The sequence below is a fragment of the Balaenoptera acutorostrata genome, chromosome 17 (genome assembly GCF_949987535.1).
Source record: "Balaenoptera acutorostrata chromosome 17, mBalAcu1.1, whole genome shotgun sequence".
NCBI lineage: Eukaryota > Metazoa > Chordata > Mammalia > Artiodactyla > Balaenopteridae > Balaenoptera > Balaenoptera acutorostrata.
The window spans coordinates 591044-606146 of record NC_080080.1 but is presented as its reverse complement, the minus strand read 5'-3'; the positions used below and the strand labels follow the sequence as shown (position 1 = coordinate 606146).

The following is a 15103-nucleotide window of genomic DNA, read 5'->3' as shown; positions in this document are numbered from 1 at the left end:
ATAAAGCCCTTGTTGGTCGCATCATTTGCAAATATTTTCTCCCATTCCATAGGTTGTCTTTTTGTTTTGTTTATGGTTTCCTTTTCTGTGCTAAAGCTTTTAAGTTTGATTAGGTCCCATTTATTTATTTTTGCTTTTACTTTTATTGCCTTGGAAGACTGACCTAAGAAAACATTGGTACGATTTATGTCAGAGAATGTTTTGCCTATGTTCTCTTATAGGAGTTTTTTTTTTTTTTTTAGGAGTTTTATTTATTTTTAAAATTTATTTTATTTTTTAATAAATTTATTTATTTATTTAAATTTATTTATTTATTTTTGGCTGCGCTGGGTCTTTGTTGCTGGGCCTGGGCTTTTCTCTAGTTGTGGGGAGCGAGGGCTACTCTTGGTTGTGGTGCGCAGGCTTCTTCTCACTGTGGTGGCTTCTCTTTGTTGCGGAGCACAGGCTCTAGGTGCGTGGGCTTCAGTAGTTGCAGCTCGCGGGCTCAGTAGTTGTGACTCGCGGGCTCTGGAGCGCAGGCTCAGTAGTTGTGGTGCACGGGCTTAGTTGCTCCGCGGCATGTGGGATCTTCCCGGATCAGGGCTCAAACCCGGAACCCGTGTCTCCTGCACTGGCAGGTGGGTTCTTAACCACTGGGCCACCGGGGAAGTCCCTAGGAGTTTCACTGATGCCTGCTCATCTTGATTCCCACGGTCTGTGGGCATACTGGACGTGCGCCTCCAGTTTGCGTGTGTGTACCTGTTTGCGGAGGGTTCCTCGGCCCTGGGGTCTCTGGGGTGTTGGTTGGGTTTTCAGTGTGTGTTCATGTGTGAGAGATATACGGCATGACAGTGCCTGTGTGTGTCCAGGTCAGGCCCACGTGGCGTGTGTACCCGGACAGGTATGTGGTTGTGAGAAGACCGGCTTTGGGCGCACTGACGCGCCGAGCCGGCGTCGCCGATGCCTCTCCCAGTATGTGGGGCGGTGTCTGTGTGCCGAGATCATCGCGGTGTAAACGTCGTACGAGGACACAGCAGAGTGGGAAGGGAGCCGGGTCCCGCGCCTGCGCAGTGGCCGGCGGCACGCCCTGAGGCCGACAGGGCGGCCCTACTGGCGCCCAACAGTCAGGTGTGGCGGTCACGGGGCGGCCGGGGGCGGGGCCGAGCGGGAGGCGGAGTTTGCGCACTCTGACTCTCTGGGGTTCGGGGGGGCCGGGTGGAGAGGGCGAGAGGGACGCACCTCCGACCAGTGAGCGCAGAGGTCGCTTGGGGGCGGAGCCGGGCTGCCGCGCGCCAGGCCACGGTTGGCGGGGGGGGGCGGTGGGCTCGCCGCGTGGCCCCGCCCACTCCGGTCAGCGGCAGGCGGGAGGGCGGCGCCCGGGCTGCGGCTGCCGCGGCTCCTCAGGTAAACGGGGTCGGGGCCGGGGATCGGGGCTGGCGGCGGTCACTCGGCGAGGCGCCCCTCGGGGAAGCCTGGGCTGCGCACTCTCGGGCCGCCCCCTGGGCCAGCCCGCCGCGGGAAACCGAGTCAGGGGGAGCCTCTCCAAGGTCACCGGGCGAGCGCGGAAAGGGTCCCGGGCGTCGCGGGGCCGAGACCACCCCCTTCCCCGGGCTCAGGTGCGCCCAGCCCCGCGCGGAGCCGGATTTGCCGCGTCACAACCCGGAAGAGCGCCCTGGGAGCCGAGCCGCTCACATTCTTCCTCGCAACGGCATGGGGAGCCCGGCCCCCGTGCCCGTCCCCTCCCAGGGTGGGACTCGGGGTACCTGGTCTCTGTGCCCGTCTCCTCCCTGGGGGGCGCTCGGTCCCCAGTCCTAGCGCCTGTCGCTCCTGAGGCGTGTGGTCCACGTCCTTGCTCCCCCGGGGGGGAAAACGGGGTCCTCTCTGTGGGAAGCTAAGCCTAAACCCGAAGAGTCCCAACGCGCAGGGGCCGTTGTATTCGTTCCATTTTGTCTTTGACTGTCGAGCAGGGAGGTACTTTGTCCACAGTCCTGAGGATTACTGGCCATGTAAGGTAGGCGTGAAGCTGGAGGGCTGCAGGAAGTCCCGCTGGCAATCCGGGTGAGAGCTAGGTGGTGCTAGGCCAGGGCTGGCTCCCAGTCCCTGGGCTCTTAGGCCCAGTTTGGGGTTCTGGTTTTCCTGGAGCGCCAGCACAGCTAAGGCCTGAGGTTCCCCTTTGCCGGCCCAGCCGGGGTGGGGGCGGGGCTGACTGGTAAGCTCAAGGGCAGTGAGGCACAAAGGGGTGTGGGGGGCAGAGGGGGCGGGTGTGGGGATGTAAGCGGGGGCGGCTGCCTGGTGGGGGGGCAGGTGGGGTTGGGGTGGAGGCTGGCTTGAGGGGACCACTCTGGAAAGGGATGGTGGTAGAGGTGGGGAAGAAGGTGGTCAGTGAGTCACCGAAGGGTGTGGGGAGGGAGATGGAGGAACAGGAGGGGGTGATGCTGACCTCTGACCCATGTAGCTGAGTGCATGATGACACAGGAAAAGAGGCAGGTGAGGTGGGGGTCGGGGAGAAGTCGGGGTGACGATGGTGTTAGAGCTGTTGAGTGTGCGTGGCGATGGTGGTCCAGATGGAGATGGCCAGCAGGCGCTGGGCCCCAGGAGACCCAAGCGGGAATCATCAGTGTGGGACACTTGAGTGGTGGCATGATTGTGACGTGGTTGCCCCTATGGTCCTGGCAGCCAAAGGGCCTGGGGATGCTGTTGTCAGCAGGGTCAAGTGAGCACGCGTCTCTCGTCTCTCTTTGGTGTCAGAATAGCATCACCTGGAGTTGAGCTGTCTTGGTTACCTTGAAACCGACGTCCACGCTGCGGTGGATTGTTTGGACCTGCGTCTTGCTGTTTCTCACTCCTCCAAGGCTGTTTGCTGCCTGCTGAGGGCCCTCAGTGGATCAGAGGTGGAACCCGTGGGTGCTTGCCTGCTCCCTCGCCTTCACAGCTGTCGCCTGTGCCTGGAAGCAGGTGTCTGTGCTTAGTTCAGACCCAGGGTCCCCCCAGGCCCAGGTGAACAGCCGGGTCGCTGCTGGTCTGTGATCAGCAGCCCCAGACCTCGTGAGCCCCTTCATGGAGCCGAGTTACTTGATCTTCTTGAGGTAGGGCCTCCAGGAAAGCTCCTGCTCAGCGCTCAAGGAATGTTGGCTACTGGGCGTCATGAGAAATGCGCTTTCTCCACTGAGCTGGAGGGCCGCCCAGTTTCGGGGGTGACACTGCCGGGCATGGCTTGTGCTGCGAAACAGTGTTCTCAAGGGACTGTTTCCTGGGTCATCTGCCCGGGTTCTTGTCGGTGACTGTGGAAGTTGATTCCTTCTCTAGCTCCTGTGCTAAGAGGGGAAGACCCTGGGCCTTGTGCGTGGGTGGGGGTGGGGTGTTCCCGTGACCCCCCAGGGCCTCCTGATTTCCCAGTCTCCCCTCACACACCTATCCTCCAGACCAGCTCCTGGCTGCCTCTGGGCTGGGCTGTGTGTGGCCTCCTTGGCCTCCCACACCCACTTCTAAACCCCCTCCGGCTCAGCAAAGTTGGACCAGCACCTCTGTTAGCGTGTGCCAGTTCATGTGGCAGCCATGATACAAGTGGGCATCTTTCAGGCCAGGGGCTCTGTGGGTGGGGGCAGCACCTGGTGGGCATTACTAAATGCCATTGAATGAATGCTGAGTACAGGTGAGCGAGGAGGAGGGGTGGGAGGGGGAGGAGGGAGCTGCTTCTGCACTCACCCACAGCGTGTCCAGCATGGGAAGGAGGACCCTGTTGGCCCTGCTCCGTGCCCTGTGCTGGGAGCATCTGGGCAGGTGTGGAGGGCAGTGCAGGAGCCAGTCCTGGCGGAGTCCCGCCCCATTGCTGACCAGCTGCTGACAGCACGTCCCTCGCAGACCTGCTTGGCCGTGCAGATTAAAGGAGATGGTGCCTCGTCGTTGCATCCTGTGGGACGCAGGAAGCCTCCCAGACCCTTCCCTGTCTCTGCACCCCCTTCCCCTGCAGCGTGTTCACCTTGATTTGCCATCAGCTCTGTGCTCACAGGTCTGTCTGCTGCACAAACCTCCTGGCCTTGGGGCAGGGGCAGCAGGTGGAAACTCACAAAACCGGTCAAGCCCGGCTCATCCACCAGCCAGGTAGTTTATACTTACTTGGCTACCACCTTTTTCCAGTGCTTGTTTTTTAAAAAGTCTAACCAGATCCCTGATTGACATATGTGTGTTTTCTAACACTCTGTACTCACGGGAGGGCTTCTGTAGACGGATGTCGAGAGGTGGGTGATCCCGTCACGCAGTGCGACCGTTTGGGCTTGTGGGGGACACTCCACGGGCTCTGCTGGTTGTACGCACCTGTGTGGTGGCCACAGCACTGACAACGTCTGGTGCTGGCGGAGCGCAGCTGTGTGCAGGCCTCACTCCCAGCCGCTCACTCGTGACGCGGGGAGAGCCCAGTGCTGGACTGGCCGTCTGCCTGCCGCCCGCCTTCTTGTTTGTCTTGTTGATGCGGATGAGCTCCTTTGCATGTTAATATTAGACAGATTAGCCTCTTGTCATACCTGTTATGAATGGTTTGACTTGTTTCGTCTTGTATTTACTTTATGCTCCACTGAGGATGGGGTGAGTTGTGAGAGTGTAGGGTTGTGGGCATAGGTGTATGGATATGGATATGGTCTTCAATTTATGTATGTTTTTGACTTTCAGAAATTAAAAAATTTTATATAGTCAGCTGAACAACATTCATCAAGGTGTGTGGGTTTTTGTGTCTGGCTTAGAAAGTCCTTTCCTACTCCAAGACTATAAAATGTGTACTTGTATTTTCTACTTAGGACTTAACATGTCATTTTTACATGTAACACTTGTATCCATCTAGCATTTATTTTGGGGTAAGGAAAGATGTAGGGAAGACTCATTTTTTTCCCTAAGTGCCCAACTAGATGTTCCAACGCTATTGGCTAATCTGTCTTCATTATTTAAAATCCTCCCTTTCTTTTTCTTCCTTATTGGTGTTTATTTCTGGACTTTCTATACAGTTCTGTTGATTTGTGCACCTCTTCTTAGAACAATAGCATAGTTTTAATTACGGTAGCCTTTTAATACGTTTTAACATAACATAGGACAAATCCTTTTCACATACTTTTCAAAATTTAGTTGGCTACTCTTGTATGTTGATTCTTCCATATGAACTTTGGAACCATTTTATCAAGCACCCTCCAGTAGCCTGAATCACATATTTGTAGATGAAGGAAAATTGACAGTTTTATAATATTGAGTCTTATGGGAGGATTTTGGGTCTTTTCCTTCAATGAACAGCTTTTGTTTGTTTTTTGAAATTGCATGCATACTAAGGATATAAACCACAACTCTTCTCCCCACTCACAGTGTGCTGGAGCAGACTGGCACACACAACTGTCACTGTTTGGAACTGATGCCACAGTCCCCGTAGGAGCCAGGACTGCAGGAACACTGGGTCACCCGCTGGAGGGGTGTGCTAAGGGACTGGCCCTTGAGGAATGAGTGGGTTTCCCGGGGTGGAGGGGGCAGGGCGGGGCAGGGTGCTTGTAGGGACCAGCAGAAGCAGAGGCACGAGAGCCGAAGCCCTGGCCCACGGTGTTCAGGTGCTGGACACCTGCAGCGTGAGGGGCGAGAGAGAAGTAGAGAGGGGCTTGGGTCTAGGTTGCGACAGCCCTCGTTGAAGGTGTTGGTTTGATTCTGTGGGCAACAGTGAAGATCAGTGAGAAGCGGTGTGACGTGATGTGACCTGCGTTTGACAAAGGCCAGCACTCAGCGTGGAGGAAGTGGCCAAAGGCAGGGTTAGGTGAGGCGGCCACCAGGGATCAGCTCTCAGAGAAGGAGCAGGGCACCTGCTGCCTGATGTGCAGGGTGGGGGTGGAGTGAGGAGGTTGGGGGGGGCTGCTGACGTTGATCATGGCATGTCTGTCACTGAGTGGCGGCCTTAGAGGTGTTCGCCCGTTCAGTTGCCACTCCCTTAGCAGCATATTCAAAGAGCAATGCTTGGACAATTTCAGTTTATCAAGTTTTTCTTTTATAGATTTTGCTTTTGGTGTCAGTCATGGAGATTTTCTTCTGTTTCTTTCCAGAAGTTTTATAGTTTTAAGTTTCACATTTAGGTCTGTGAGTCATTTGGAGTTTTTGTGTGTGGTGTGAGGTATAGATTGGAGTTTACTTATTGTATGTGGGTGTCCAGTTGTTCAGTACTGTTTGTTGAAAGACTATCTCTTCTCCACTCAGTTGCCTTTGTACCTTTGTACCTTTGTTGAAAACTGGACATATAAGTCTTGAAGTCAGGTAGTGTAAGTTCTCCAATTTTGTTTTGGTTTTGTTTTTTTCAGAGTTGTCTTGGCTATTCTAGGTCCTTTGCATTTCCATATGAATTTAGAATCAGTCTGTCAATTTCTACAGAAAGCATTCTGGGATTTTGATTGGGAATGCCTTCAATCCGTAGATCCATTTGCAAAAAATTGATATCCTTGTACCGTATTTCTCTCCATTTATTTAAGTTTTCTTTAATATCTCTCAGCAGGTCCATCTTTTGTCAAATTTATCCCTAAATGTTTCATATAATTTTTGCTCAGTGGCAAATGGTGTGGCTTTTTCAATTTTTGTTTATTGTTAGTATATGGAAATACAGTTGCTTTTTTTTTGTTAATTTTTTAAAAATTTATTTATTTTTGGCTGTGTTGGGTCCTCGTTGCTGCGCGTGGGCTTTCTCTAGTTGAGACGAGCGGGGGCTACTCTTCATTATGGTGCGCAGGCTCCTCACTGCGGTGGCTTTTCTTGTTGCGGAGCACGGGCTCTAGGTGCGTGCGCTTCAGTAGTTGTGGCACGTGGGCTCAGTAGTTGTGGCACGTGGGCTCAGTAGTTGTGGCACGTGGGCTCAGTAGTTGTGGCTCATGGGCTCAGTAGTTGTGGCTTGTGGACTCTAGAATGCAGGCTCAGTAGTTGAGGTGCACAGGCTTAGTTACTCTGTGACATGTGGGATCTTCCCGGACCAGGGTTCAAAGCCGTGTCCCCTGCATTGGCAGGGGGATTCTTAACCACTGCGCCACCAAGGAAGCCCCATACGGTTGCTTTCTTAATGTTAATTTTATATCCTGTGATCTTGCTAGCTGACTTATTGATCTGGTTCCACTTGTAGATTCTGTAGGATTTTCTGCATAGACGGCCACATCATCTGTGAATAAAAACAGTTTTACTTCTTTTTCAATTTGGATGCCTTATATTGTTTTTTTCCTTGCCTTGTTGCATAGGCTAAAGCCTGATAGTGAATAGAATGGGTGAGAGCAGACATCCTTGCCTTGTCCCCCATCTTACGGGGATCGCATTTAGTCTTTTACCATTAAGGATGTTCTTATAGGTTTCCCTTAGGTGCTCTTTGTCAGGTTGTGGAAGTTCCCTTCTACTCCTGTTTGTTGATAATTTTTATTATAAGTGGATGTTGGATTGTGGCAAATGCTTTTTCTGCATTTATTGAGATGATTATATGGTTTTTATTTTTTGGTCTGTTAATGTGACTTACATTGGCTGCACTTAAAAATACTCAACCAACCTTGCATTCATAGGATAAACCCAATTTAGTCATGATGTATTATCCTTTTTACATGTTGGATATGATTTGATAAAATATTGTCAAGAAATTTTGTGTCTATGAGGGATATTGGTCTATAGTTTTCATTATTTGTAGTATCTGTGTCTGGTTTTGTTATCAGAGTTATGCTGGCCTCAGAGGATCAGTTGGTAAGTGTTTTTATTTACTTATTTAGTTAGTTAGTTTTGGCTGCATTGAGTCTTCGTTGCTGGGCGTGGGCTTTTCTTTAGTTGCGGAGAGCGGGGGCTACTCTTTGTTGCGGTGCACGGGCTTCTCATTGCAGTGGCTTCTCTTGTTGTAGAGCACGAGCCCTAGGTGCGTGGGCTCAGTAGTTGTGGCTCGTGGGCTCTAGAGCGCAGGCTCAGTAGTTGTGGTGCACGGGCTTAGTTGCTCTGTGGCATGTGGGATCTTCCCGGACCAGGGCTCGAACCCGTGTGCCCTGCATTGGCAGGTGGATTCTTAACCACTGTGCCACCAGGGAAGTCCTGGTAAGAGCTTTTTATTTTCAGTTTTCCTGGAAGAATTTGTGTATAGTTGGTATTGTTTCTTCCTTAAATGTTTGACAGAATTCCCCAGGGGAGTCATCTAGGCCTAGAGTTTTCTCTGTGGGAAGGCTTTTAACTACAAGTTCAATTTCTTTATTAGATATAGGGCTATTTAGGTTATCTGTTTTTTCTTGAGTGAGCTTTGATAGTCTGTCTTTCAAGGAACTTGTCTATTTCTCTTATTTTTTAAATTTTTATAATTTTTTATTGAGGTATAATTGACTTGTCTAGTTCTTTTAAGTTGTCCAATTTACTGGCAAAAAGTTATTCAGAATATATTCTTACTATCCTTTTAATATCTATAGAATCTGTAGTGATGTCACTGTTCTCATTCTTAAGATTGGTAATTTGTGTTTTCTCTCTTTTTCCTGATCAGTCAGGCTGGAGGTTATCAAATTTATTGATCTTCTCAAATAACTAGCCTTTGGTACTTTGATTTTTTTTCTATTCTCTGTTTTTATTTCTTTGATTTATATACTGATACTTATTATTTCCTTTTGCTTCTTTTGAGTGTCTAGTTTCTTAAGGTGGAATTTTTTTTTAAAATAAATTTATTTATTTATTTATTTGGCTGTGTTGTGTCTTCGTTGCTGCACGTGGGTTTTCTCTAGTTGCGGTGAGCGGGGGCTACTCTTTGTTACTGCACACAGGCTTCTCATTGCAGTGGCTTCTCTTGTGGAGCACAGGGTCTAGGCACACGGGCTTCAGTAGTTGCAGCACGCGGGCTTAGTAGTTGTGACTCGCTGGCTCTAGAGCGCAGGCTCAGTAGTTGTGGCGCACGGGCTTAGTTGCTCCATGGCATGTGGGATCTTCCCGGACCAGGGCTCGAACTCGTGTCCCCTGCATTGGCAGGCAGATTCTCAACCACTTCGCCACCAGGGGAGTCCCTTAAGGTGGAATTTGATGTTGTTGACCTTAAAACTAAAACAGCCAGTTATTTCACCAGCAAAATATGTTTATTTGGGAATAACAGAGAATTGCAACCATGCTATAGCAAAAACTATAGGCTAGTCCAGCAAACAAAGGAGAGGAAGTTACTTTACAGAGAAAAAGGAGGAATTTGGGAGGGGCTGCTCTGAAGGAAAGTCCCCAGGAGGGAAGGGAGAGTTCAGGATGGTGATGGCTTTCCACTGCCTGAGCAGAGAGGGTTCCCATCTGCTGGGCTTGTTGCTGGGCAAGGAGAGATCTTCCTTCCTCTTGCCGGGGTCCTAAAGTAGAGACATCTTCCTGCTGGGAATGCAAGTCGTGACTGTTCCTGTTGGGTCTGTGATTCACCTGGAGTGGTAGTGCACAGGAGCTCCCACTCTGGCCTCCGCACTCCCTGCTAAATGAGGTTTCTTTTATTCAAAATCACAAAGTCATTCTTCTTTTCTAATACAGACATTTAGTGCTATACATTTCCCACAAATTTTGATGTCTTCATTTTCATTCACTTCAAAATGCTTTCTAATTTCATTTTTGATTTCTTTTTTGACTCATGCATTATTTTGAAGCATATTAAGTAGTTTCTAAATACTTGGGGATTTCTCAGATAGCTTTCTCTTATTGATTTCAAATTTAACTCCATGTGGTCAGAGAACGTACTTCGTATGACTCGAATTCTTTTAGGTTTATTGAGACTTGTTTTATTGCTCAGAATATGGTCAGTCTTGGTAAATGTTTCATGTGATTTTGGAAAAAATACATATTCTACTGTTAATGAATAGAGTGTTCTATAAATACTACTTAAGTTGGTTGATGGTATTGTTCAGGTCTTCTGTATCTTTAGCGATTTTCTGTACACTTGTTCTAACAATTACAGATAGAGGGGTGCTGAATTTCTACTATATTTTGGATTTGTCTATTTCTCCTTGCATTTTTATTAGGTTTGATTTTGTGTATTTTGAAGCTCTGTTATTAGGTGCATAAATGTTGAGAATTGTTATGTCTCTGTAATCCACTTTGTCTAATATTAATATAGTCACTCCAGCGTTTTTATGACTAGTTTTCAGCCTTGTTTTTCTTTTCCCATTCTTTTACTTTAGCCTCTTTGTGTTAACATATTCAGTGTTTCCTGTGGTTTCTTGAATATATGAATTGCAATTATAATCTAAATGTCCTTAACTACTAATTCTTTCCTCTGCATCATTTCTGGGTCAGTGTCTATTGATTGATTCATCCTCATTATGGGTTGAGTTTTCTTGCCTGTTTGCATGCCTGGTAATTTTTTTTTTTAAATAAATTTATTTATTTATTTACTTTTGGCTGTGTTGGGTCTGCATTGCTCTGCGCAGGCTTTCTCTAGTTGCAGCGAGCGGGGGCTCCTCTTCGTTGCGGTGCATGGGCTTCTCATTGCGGTGGCTTCTCTTGTTGCGGAGCACGGGCTCTAGGCGCGCGGGCTTCAGTAGTTGTGGCGCACGGGCTTAGTTGCTCTGCGGCACGTGGGATCTTCCCGGACCAGGGCTCGAACCCGTGTCCCCTGCATTGGCAGGCGGATTCTTAACCACTGCGCCACCAGGGAAGCCCCCGTAATTTCTTCTTAAACATGGTGCTTGTATTGGTTTTCTATTGCTGTTGTAACAAATTACTACAAACTTAGTGGCTTAAACAACACATATTCATTATCTTAAAGTTCTTAAGGTCAGAAGGCTGACATGGATCTCATGGGGCTAAAATTGGGTTGCTAGGGCTGTGCTCCTTTCTGGGGACTCTGGGGAGGATCTGTTTCCTGCTGTTTCAGATTGTTGGCAGAATTTGGTTCTGTATGGCTGTAGGACCAAAGGCCGTGTCTTCTTGCTGACTGTAAGCTGAGGGTTGTTCCCAGCTTCTATAGGTGCCCACATTCGTTGGCTCAGAGCCTCCTTCCTCCATCTTCAAAGCCAGCCATGGTGGGTTTTCTTCCCATGCTTTGATTTTCTCCCCCTTTTTCCATCTCATCTCTCTGACACAGCTGGGAAAGGTTCTCTGCTTTTAAGAACTTAGGCTGGTCTCACCCACATAATCCAGGGTAATTTCTCCACCTCAAGGTCTGTACCCTTAATCCCATCTGCTAAGTCCCTTTGCCAGATAAGGTAACATATTTACATTCTGGGGATGAGGGCATGGGCATCTTTGGGGACATTATTCTGTTGCCCCTGTGCTGGCCAGTAAGTCAACTGAGTGACCAGGAGACCCTCTGCAGGTCGCTGGACTTCTCTCTAGTACTAGACCTGCAAACTCCAGCAAGACTCAGGCCTCTCAAGATGCTCCCCGTCCTAACTCTGGGCCTTCCTGAGTGTCCTCAGCTGCATGTGCCCTGTAGGTGATGAGCTGGAGTGACTCGGGGTTCCCTGCCCTTCGTTTCCTGTTGCCCAACAGCCTGAGAACTATGGCTTCACGTGTTTTGTTCAGTTTCTTAGTTGTTTTGGTTGAGATGGCAAACTGGTCCATCCCTCCCAGGTGGGCCAGGGGCTGACGTCTTTTATGCTTGTTTGCGTTTGCTGCTGCTTGAGTCGAGTGAGCACATCTGTCTGCACTTGTGTGAAGGATGTTCCAGCTGGAGCTGGTTAGCCCCTTTTCTCTGAGGCGTGGACATAGCTGTAGCTTTTCACAGGGCAAAGCCTCTGCCCCAGGAACTGGCTGCTTGCCTTGTAAACTCAGACCGGCTCTGGGAACTCAGGATGTGGGTTCCATGTGCGGGGGTGCCTGCCTCTGAGAAGTGTCCTGTGGGCTTTCTGAAGCCCATGGCCAGTGCACCTCATACCTGCCTGCCAGCTGTGGCGCTTTCCGCCTTTCAGCTTTTCGGGGTGTGGGGTTTCTCTGCCACCTTCTTGCTCTGCTGCCAATGGAATATGTGTTTTTATTTCTTGTTTTCCTTGTTATTTTCAGATGCTTTCCAGGAAGAAAGGGGAAACACCTTGCTGATGCCACGGGCTTCAAACCAGTCCTCTCCATCTGCTTTCTGTCTGCCTGGGATTCCTGGAAGCTTCTGGTCTGCTAATTTTATCTTTTCTTATTTTCTAGTGCTCTTGTGGGTTTGTTCTTTTAAAACATGCATCTTTTCTGTCATTTCACTGAGGTTTTGGTGGGATGGGTGAATGCTTAGGACCAGTGTGCCTTCTTGATCTAGAATTCTCACTTATTTTTTTAAAATTAATTAATTAATTAATTAATTTTTGGTTGCGTTGGGTCTTCGTTGCTGTGCACGGGATTTCTCTAGTTGCAGAGAGCAGGGGCTACTCTTCATTGTGGTTCATGGGCTTCTCATTGCAGTGGCTTCTCTCCTTGCGGAGCACGGGCTCTAGGTGCGCAGGCTAAGTAGTTGCAGCATGCAGGCTCAGTAGTTGTGGCTCATGGGCTCTAGAGCGCAGGCTCAGTAGTTGTGGCACACGGGCTTAGTTGCTCTGCGGCATGTGGGATCTTCCCAGACCAGGGATCGAACCTGTGTCCCCTGCATTGGCAGGCAGATTCTTAACCACTGCGCCACCAGAGAAGCCCTAGAATTCTCACTCATTTTTAATTCCACCCCCTAACCCCGTCCCCGCATTAGGTGACTTCTCACTGCCCCCTTCCCGTGTGGCCACAGCCAAATGAGCATATCCTCCCTGCTCGGGAGCAGGTCAAGGCATCTCTCCTTTGCTACCTCCACCTTCACCCTTTTCTGGATGGGTGGTGACTGGGGAATGAAGGGTGGTGACCAGCAAGTCGAGGACACTAGTGTGAGAAAGCACCGCACAGGTCCTCGGAGAGTGCGCCGTAGGGCAGAGCACGTGGCCACGTGGTGAAGTGGGGAGCTGCTCGCGTATTTCATGGGCTTTATCCTTTGGGTCCACCTGCTGCAAGCGGTGCTTCGAGGCGTGTGCTGTTTGGATCCCGTGTGCTGTTTGGATGGTTGGTTTCAGGTGCCAGGGAGCCCACCAGATCCCTGTGCTGCCCGCCCAGTCTCTCGGCCAGCAGGAGGCTCATTTAACACCGTGCTAGGATCTCAGGCGTGGCGAGTCCCGGCCCCGCAGCCACCAAGGCAGTTGCTCTCGGCTCTCGGGGAGGGTGTGCCTGCTCCGCACAGACCGCCAGCGACACCAGGCCTGACGCGCACGGGGTGAAGGGAGATGCTGTAGCTGGAGGTGGTCACACACTTGCCCGGGCCACCGTGGGCCAATCAGGACGAGCCCTGGCGGGCCGGCCATGCGTCGGCGGGGCTGACAGCTGCTGGGGTGGAGGAGAGCCGGTACCATTGAGGGGACGGTGCCTCCTGTCCTCCGCACGCCTTTCAGCCAAACTGTGGCAGAGACAGTTCCCCCAGGACGAAATTGTTTAAATCTTGTGTTTTACACAAGCACAGTAACTGCTCGTAAACTGAGGAGGCTTGTGACTTAAATGCTGCACGTCTGGTTGCTCCAGGTTTGAAGAGAGCTGTCCCTGTGCACACCGGGCGAGAGGAAGCCACAGCCGCAGCAATGAGCGAGGCATACGTGAAGAGTGAGTGTGTGGGGCTCCTGGCAGGCCTCCGTGTCATGCCTGCCGGTTTCTGAGTTTGGGACACAGAGGAGCCCGTGGCATTGAGTAAACGTGCTTGAAAGGAATGACGCACGAACACACTTTCTCTAAGTTTTCATTAAAAAAAAAAAAAGAAAACAAAGCTCTTGTCTCTGCAGATGCTGACGCAGAGGTCCAGATTTGGCCACAGGCTCAGTCTGGTGTGGGGGACGGCGTTTGCCTGGCACAGAGGGCTTCGTGCTCCGTGTGGGAGGGTCCCTGTGCCTTCGTCCCTTCCTACAAAAGCCCCAGGGCCAGCATCCGCTCTGGCTGGCTACTCTGCCTGCCGCCAGGGCCGGCTGTTTGCTGAGGGCATGGCCCAGGGCGGGGCAGAGGCTGGGAATGGTGTTCCTGCCCCACAGGTTCCATCCCCGGGGTGAGGGTCTGCGAACCGCTGGCAGGCACACGGAGCTCTCGGGGCACTGAGGATGGGGGTCCTGTCCGTGGGGTGGAGGCCTGGATCTGAGTGTGGGGAATTGCCAGGGTGAGGAGTCAGCGAGAGCAGCTGGTGGGACTGGGGTGCCGCCCGGCAAGCACAGGGCACAGTGTGGGCCAGAGGGCCGCCTGGGGCAGCTTCCGAAGGGGCCCTGAGCCTGCACCGCCTGCCTTTTATAGGAGCTTGGATCCAGCGGGGCCGGAGACGTGGAGCAGACACGGCCTGGGCTGGAAGGTCGAGGTACAGGTGGCCAGAGTGACCTCAGAGCAGGCGGCCAGTGGGTCCCAGAGATCCCGGCCAGCGCAGTGGAGGCTGCAGAGCGGCCAGGCCGGTGCGGCGGTCTCCTCCAGCTCCGGGGCCGAGTCCTCAGAGGCTGAGCGCAGCGGCGGTGGGGTCGGGGCCGGGCCTGACCACGCCACTGGGCTTTGTCACGGCAGGGCTGTTCGCCATTCTGCTGGACGCTGTCACCGACAAGGACCCTCAGGTGCAGGAGCAGGTGTGTGGCGCCCTGTGTGCCCTCGGAGAGTCGCAGCCCGTGGAGGCTCTCCGCGCCTGCGAGGAGCACCTGCGGCTGCACGAGAAGGTATTGCTGCTCCTGCGGGGCGGGGCCTGCGGGATGGGGCGGGGTCTGCGGGGGCCGGGCTGCGGGATGGGGCCTGCGGAGCGGGGCCTGCGGGATGGGGCGGGGTCTGCGGGGGCCGGGCTGCAGGATGGGGCCTGAGGGAAGGGGCCTGTGGGGCGGGGTCTGTGCCAGGGATCTGCCGGCTGGCCGGCTGGGTCCGGAGTGCAGAGCCGTGCTGCTGTGGGTAGAAAATCATACCTGCAAGTCCGACCCTCTTTGCCTCGTGGCCTGTGGGTTGATCCTGTCGTGGAGGGCCGGGGTGGTAAGCACTGCAGCGTCCAGCCGCTCACTCGCAGGCCCGGTGCCGCCGTCCCCTTTCGCTGACCCGCTGGAGCCTGGACAGCCGTCCTCGCCAACGAGAGAGGGCAGCTCGCGTCCACCGCGGTAACGGGAACACGTGGACGGGCCTTGGAGAGGGGCTGTGGCTGGGTGGGCGTGCCGACTGGACTCTGCAGAGA

The 15103-nt window shown here is 52.1% G+C and overlaps 1 protein-coding gene across 17 annotated transcripts in view; it reads left to right on the top strand.

The window, feature by feature from the left end:
* Positions 1-1172: 1172 nt before the first annotated feature.
* The window catches only part of MROH1 (maestro heat like repeat family member 1), a 66674-nt gene continuing 52743 nt past the window's right edge, over positions 1173-15103 (top strand). For 4 of the 17 annotated variants that reach the window (XR_009005775.1, XM_057531828.1, XM_057531829.1 and 1 more), the window contains exons 1-4: positions 1175-1383; positions 11941-12043; positions 13453-13530; positions 14461-14606. Coding sequence is in view for 15 of the 17 variants with exons in the window: in XM_057531828.1 (XP_057387811.1) it covers positions 13509-13530; positions 14461-14606 (168 nt within the window). In the remaining 2 variants the exon portion in view is untranslated. Of the gene's footprint in view, positions 1384-1441; positions 1596-1703; positions 1991-3781; positions 4081-11940; positions 12044-13452; positions 13531-14206; positions 14264-14460; positions 14607-15103 lie in introns of those variants that run through there. The other 13 variants (XM_057531823.1, XM_057531824.1, XM_057531817.1 and 10 more) reach the window with 10 other exon arrangements.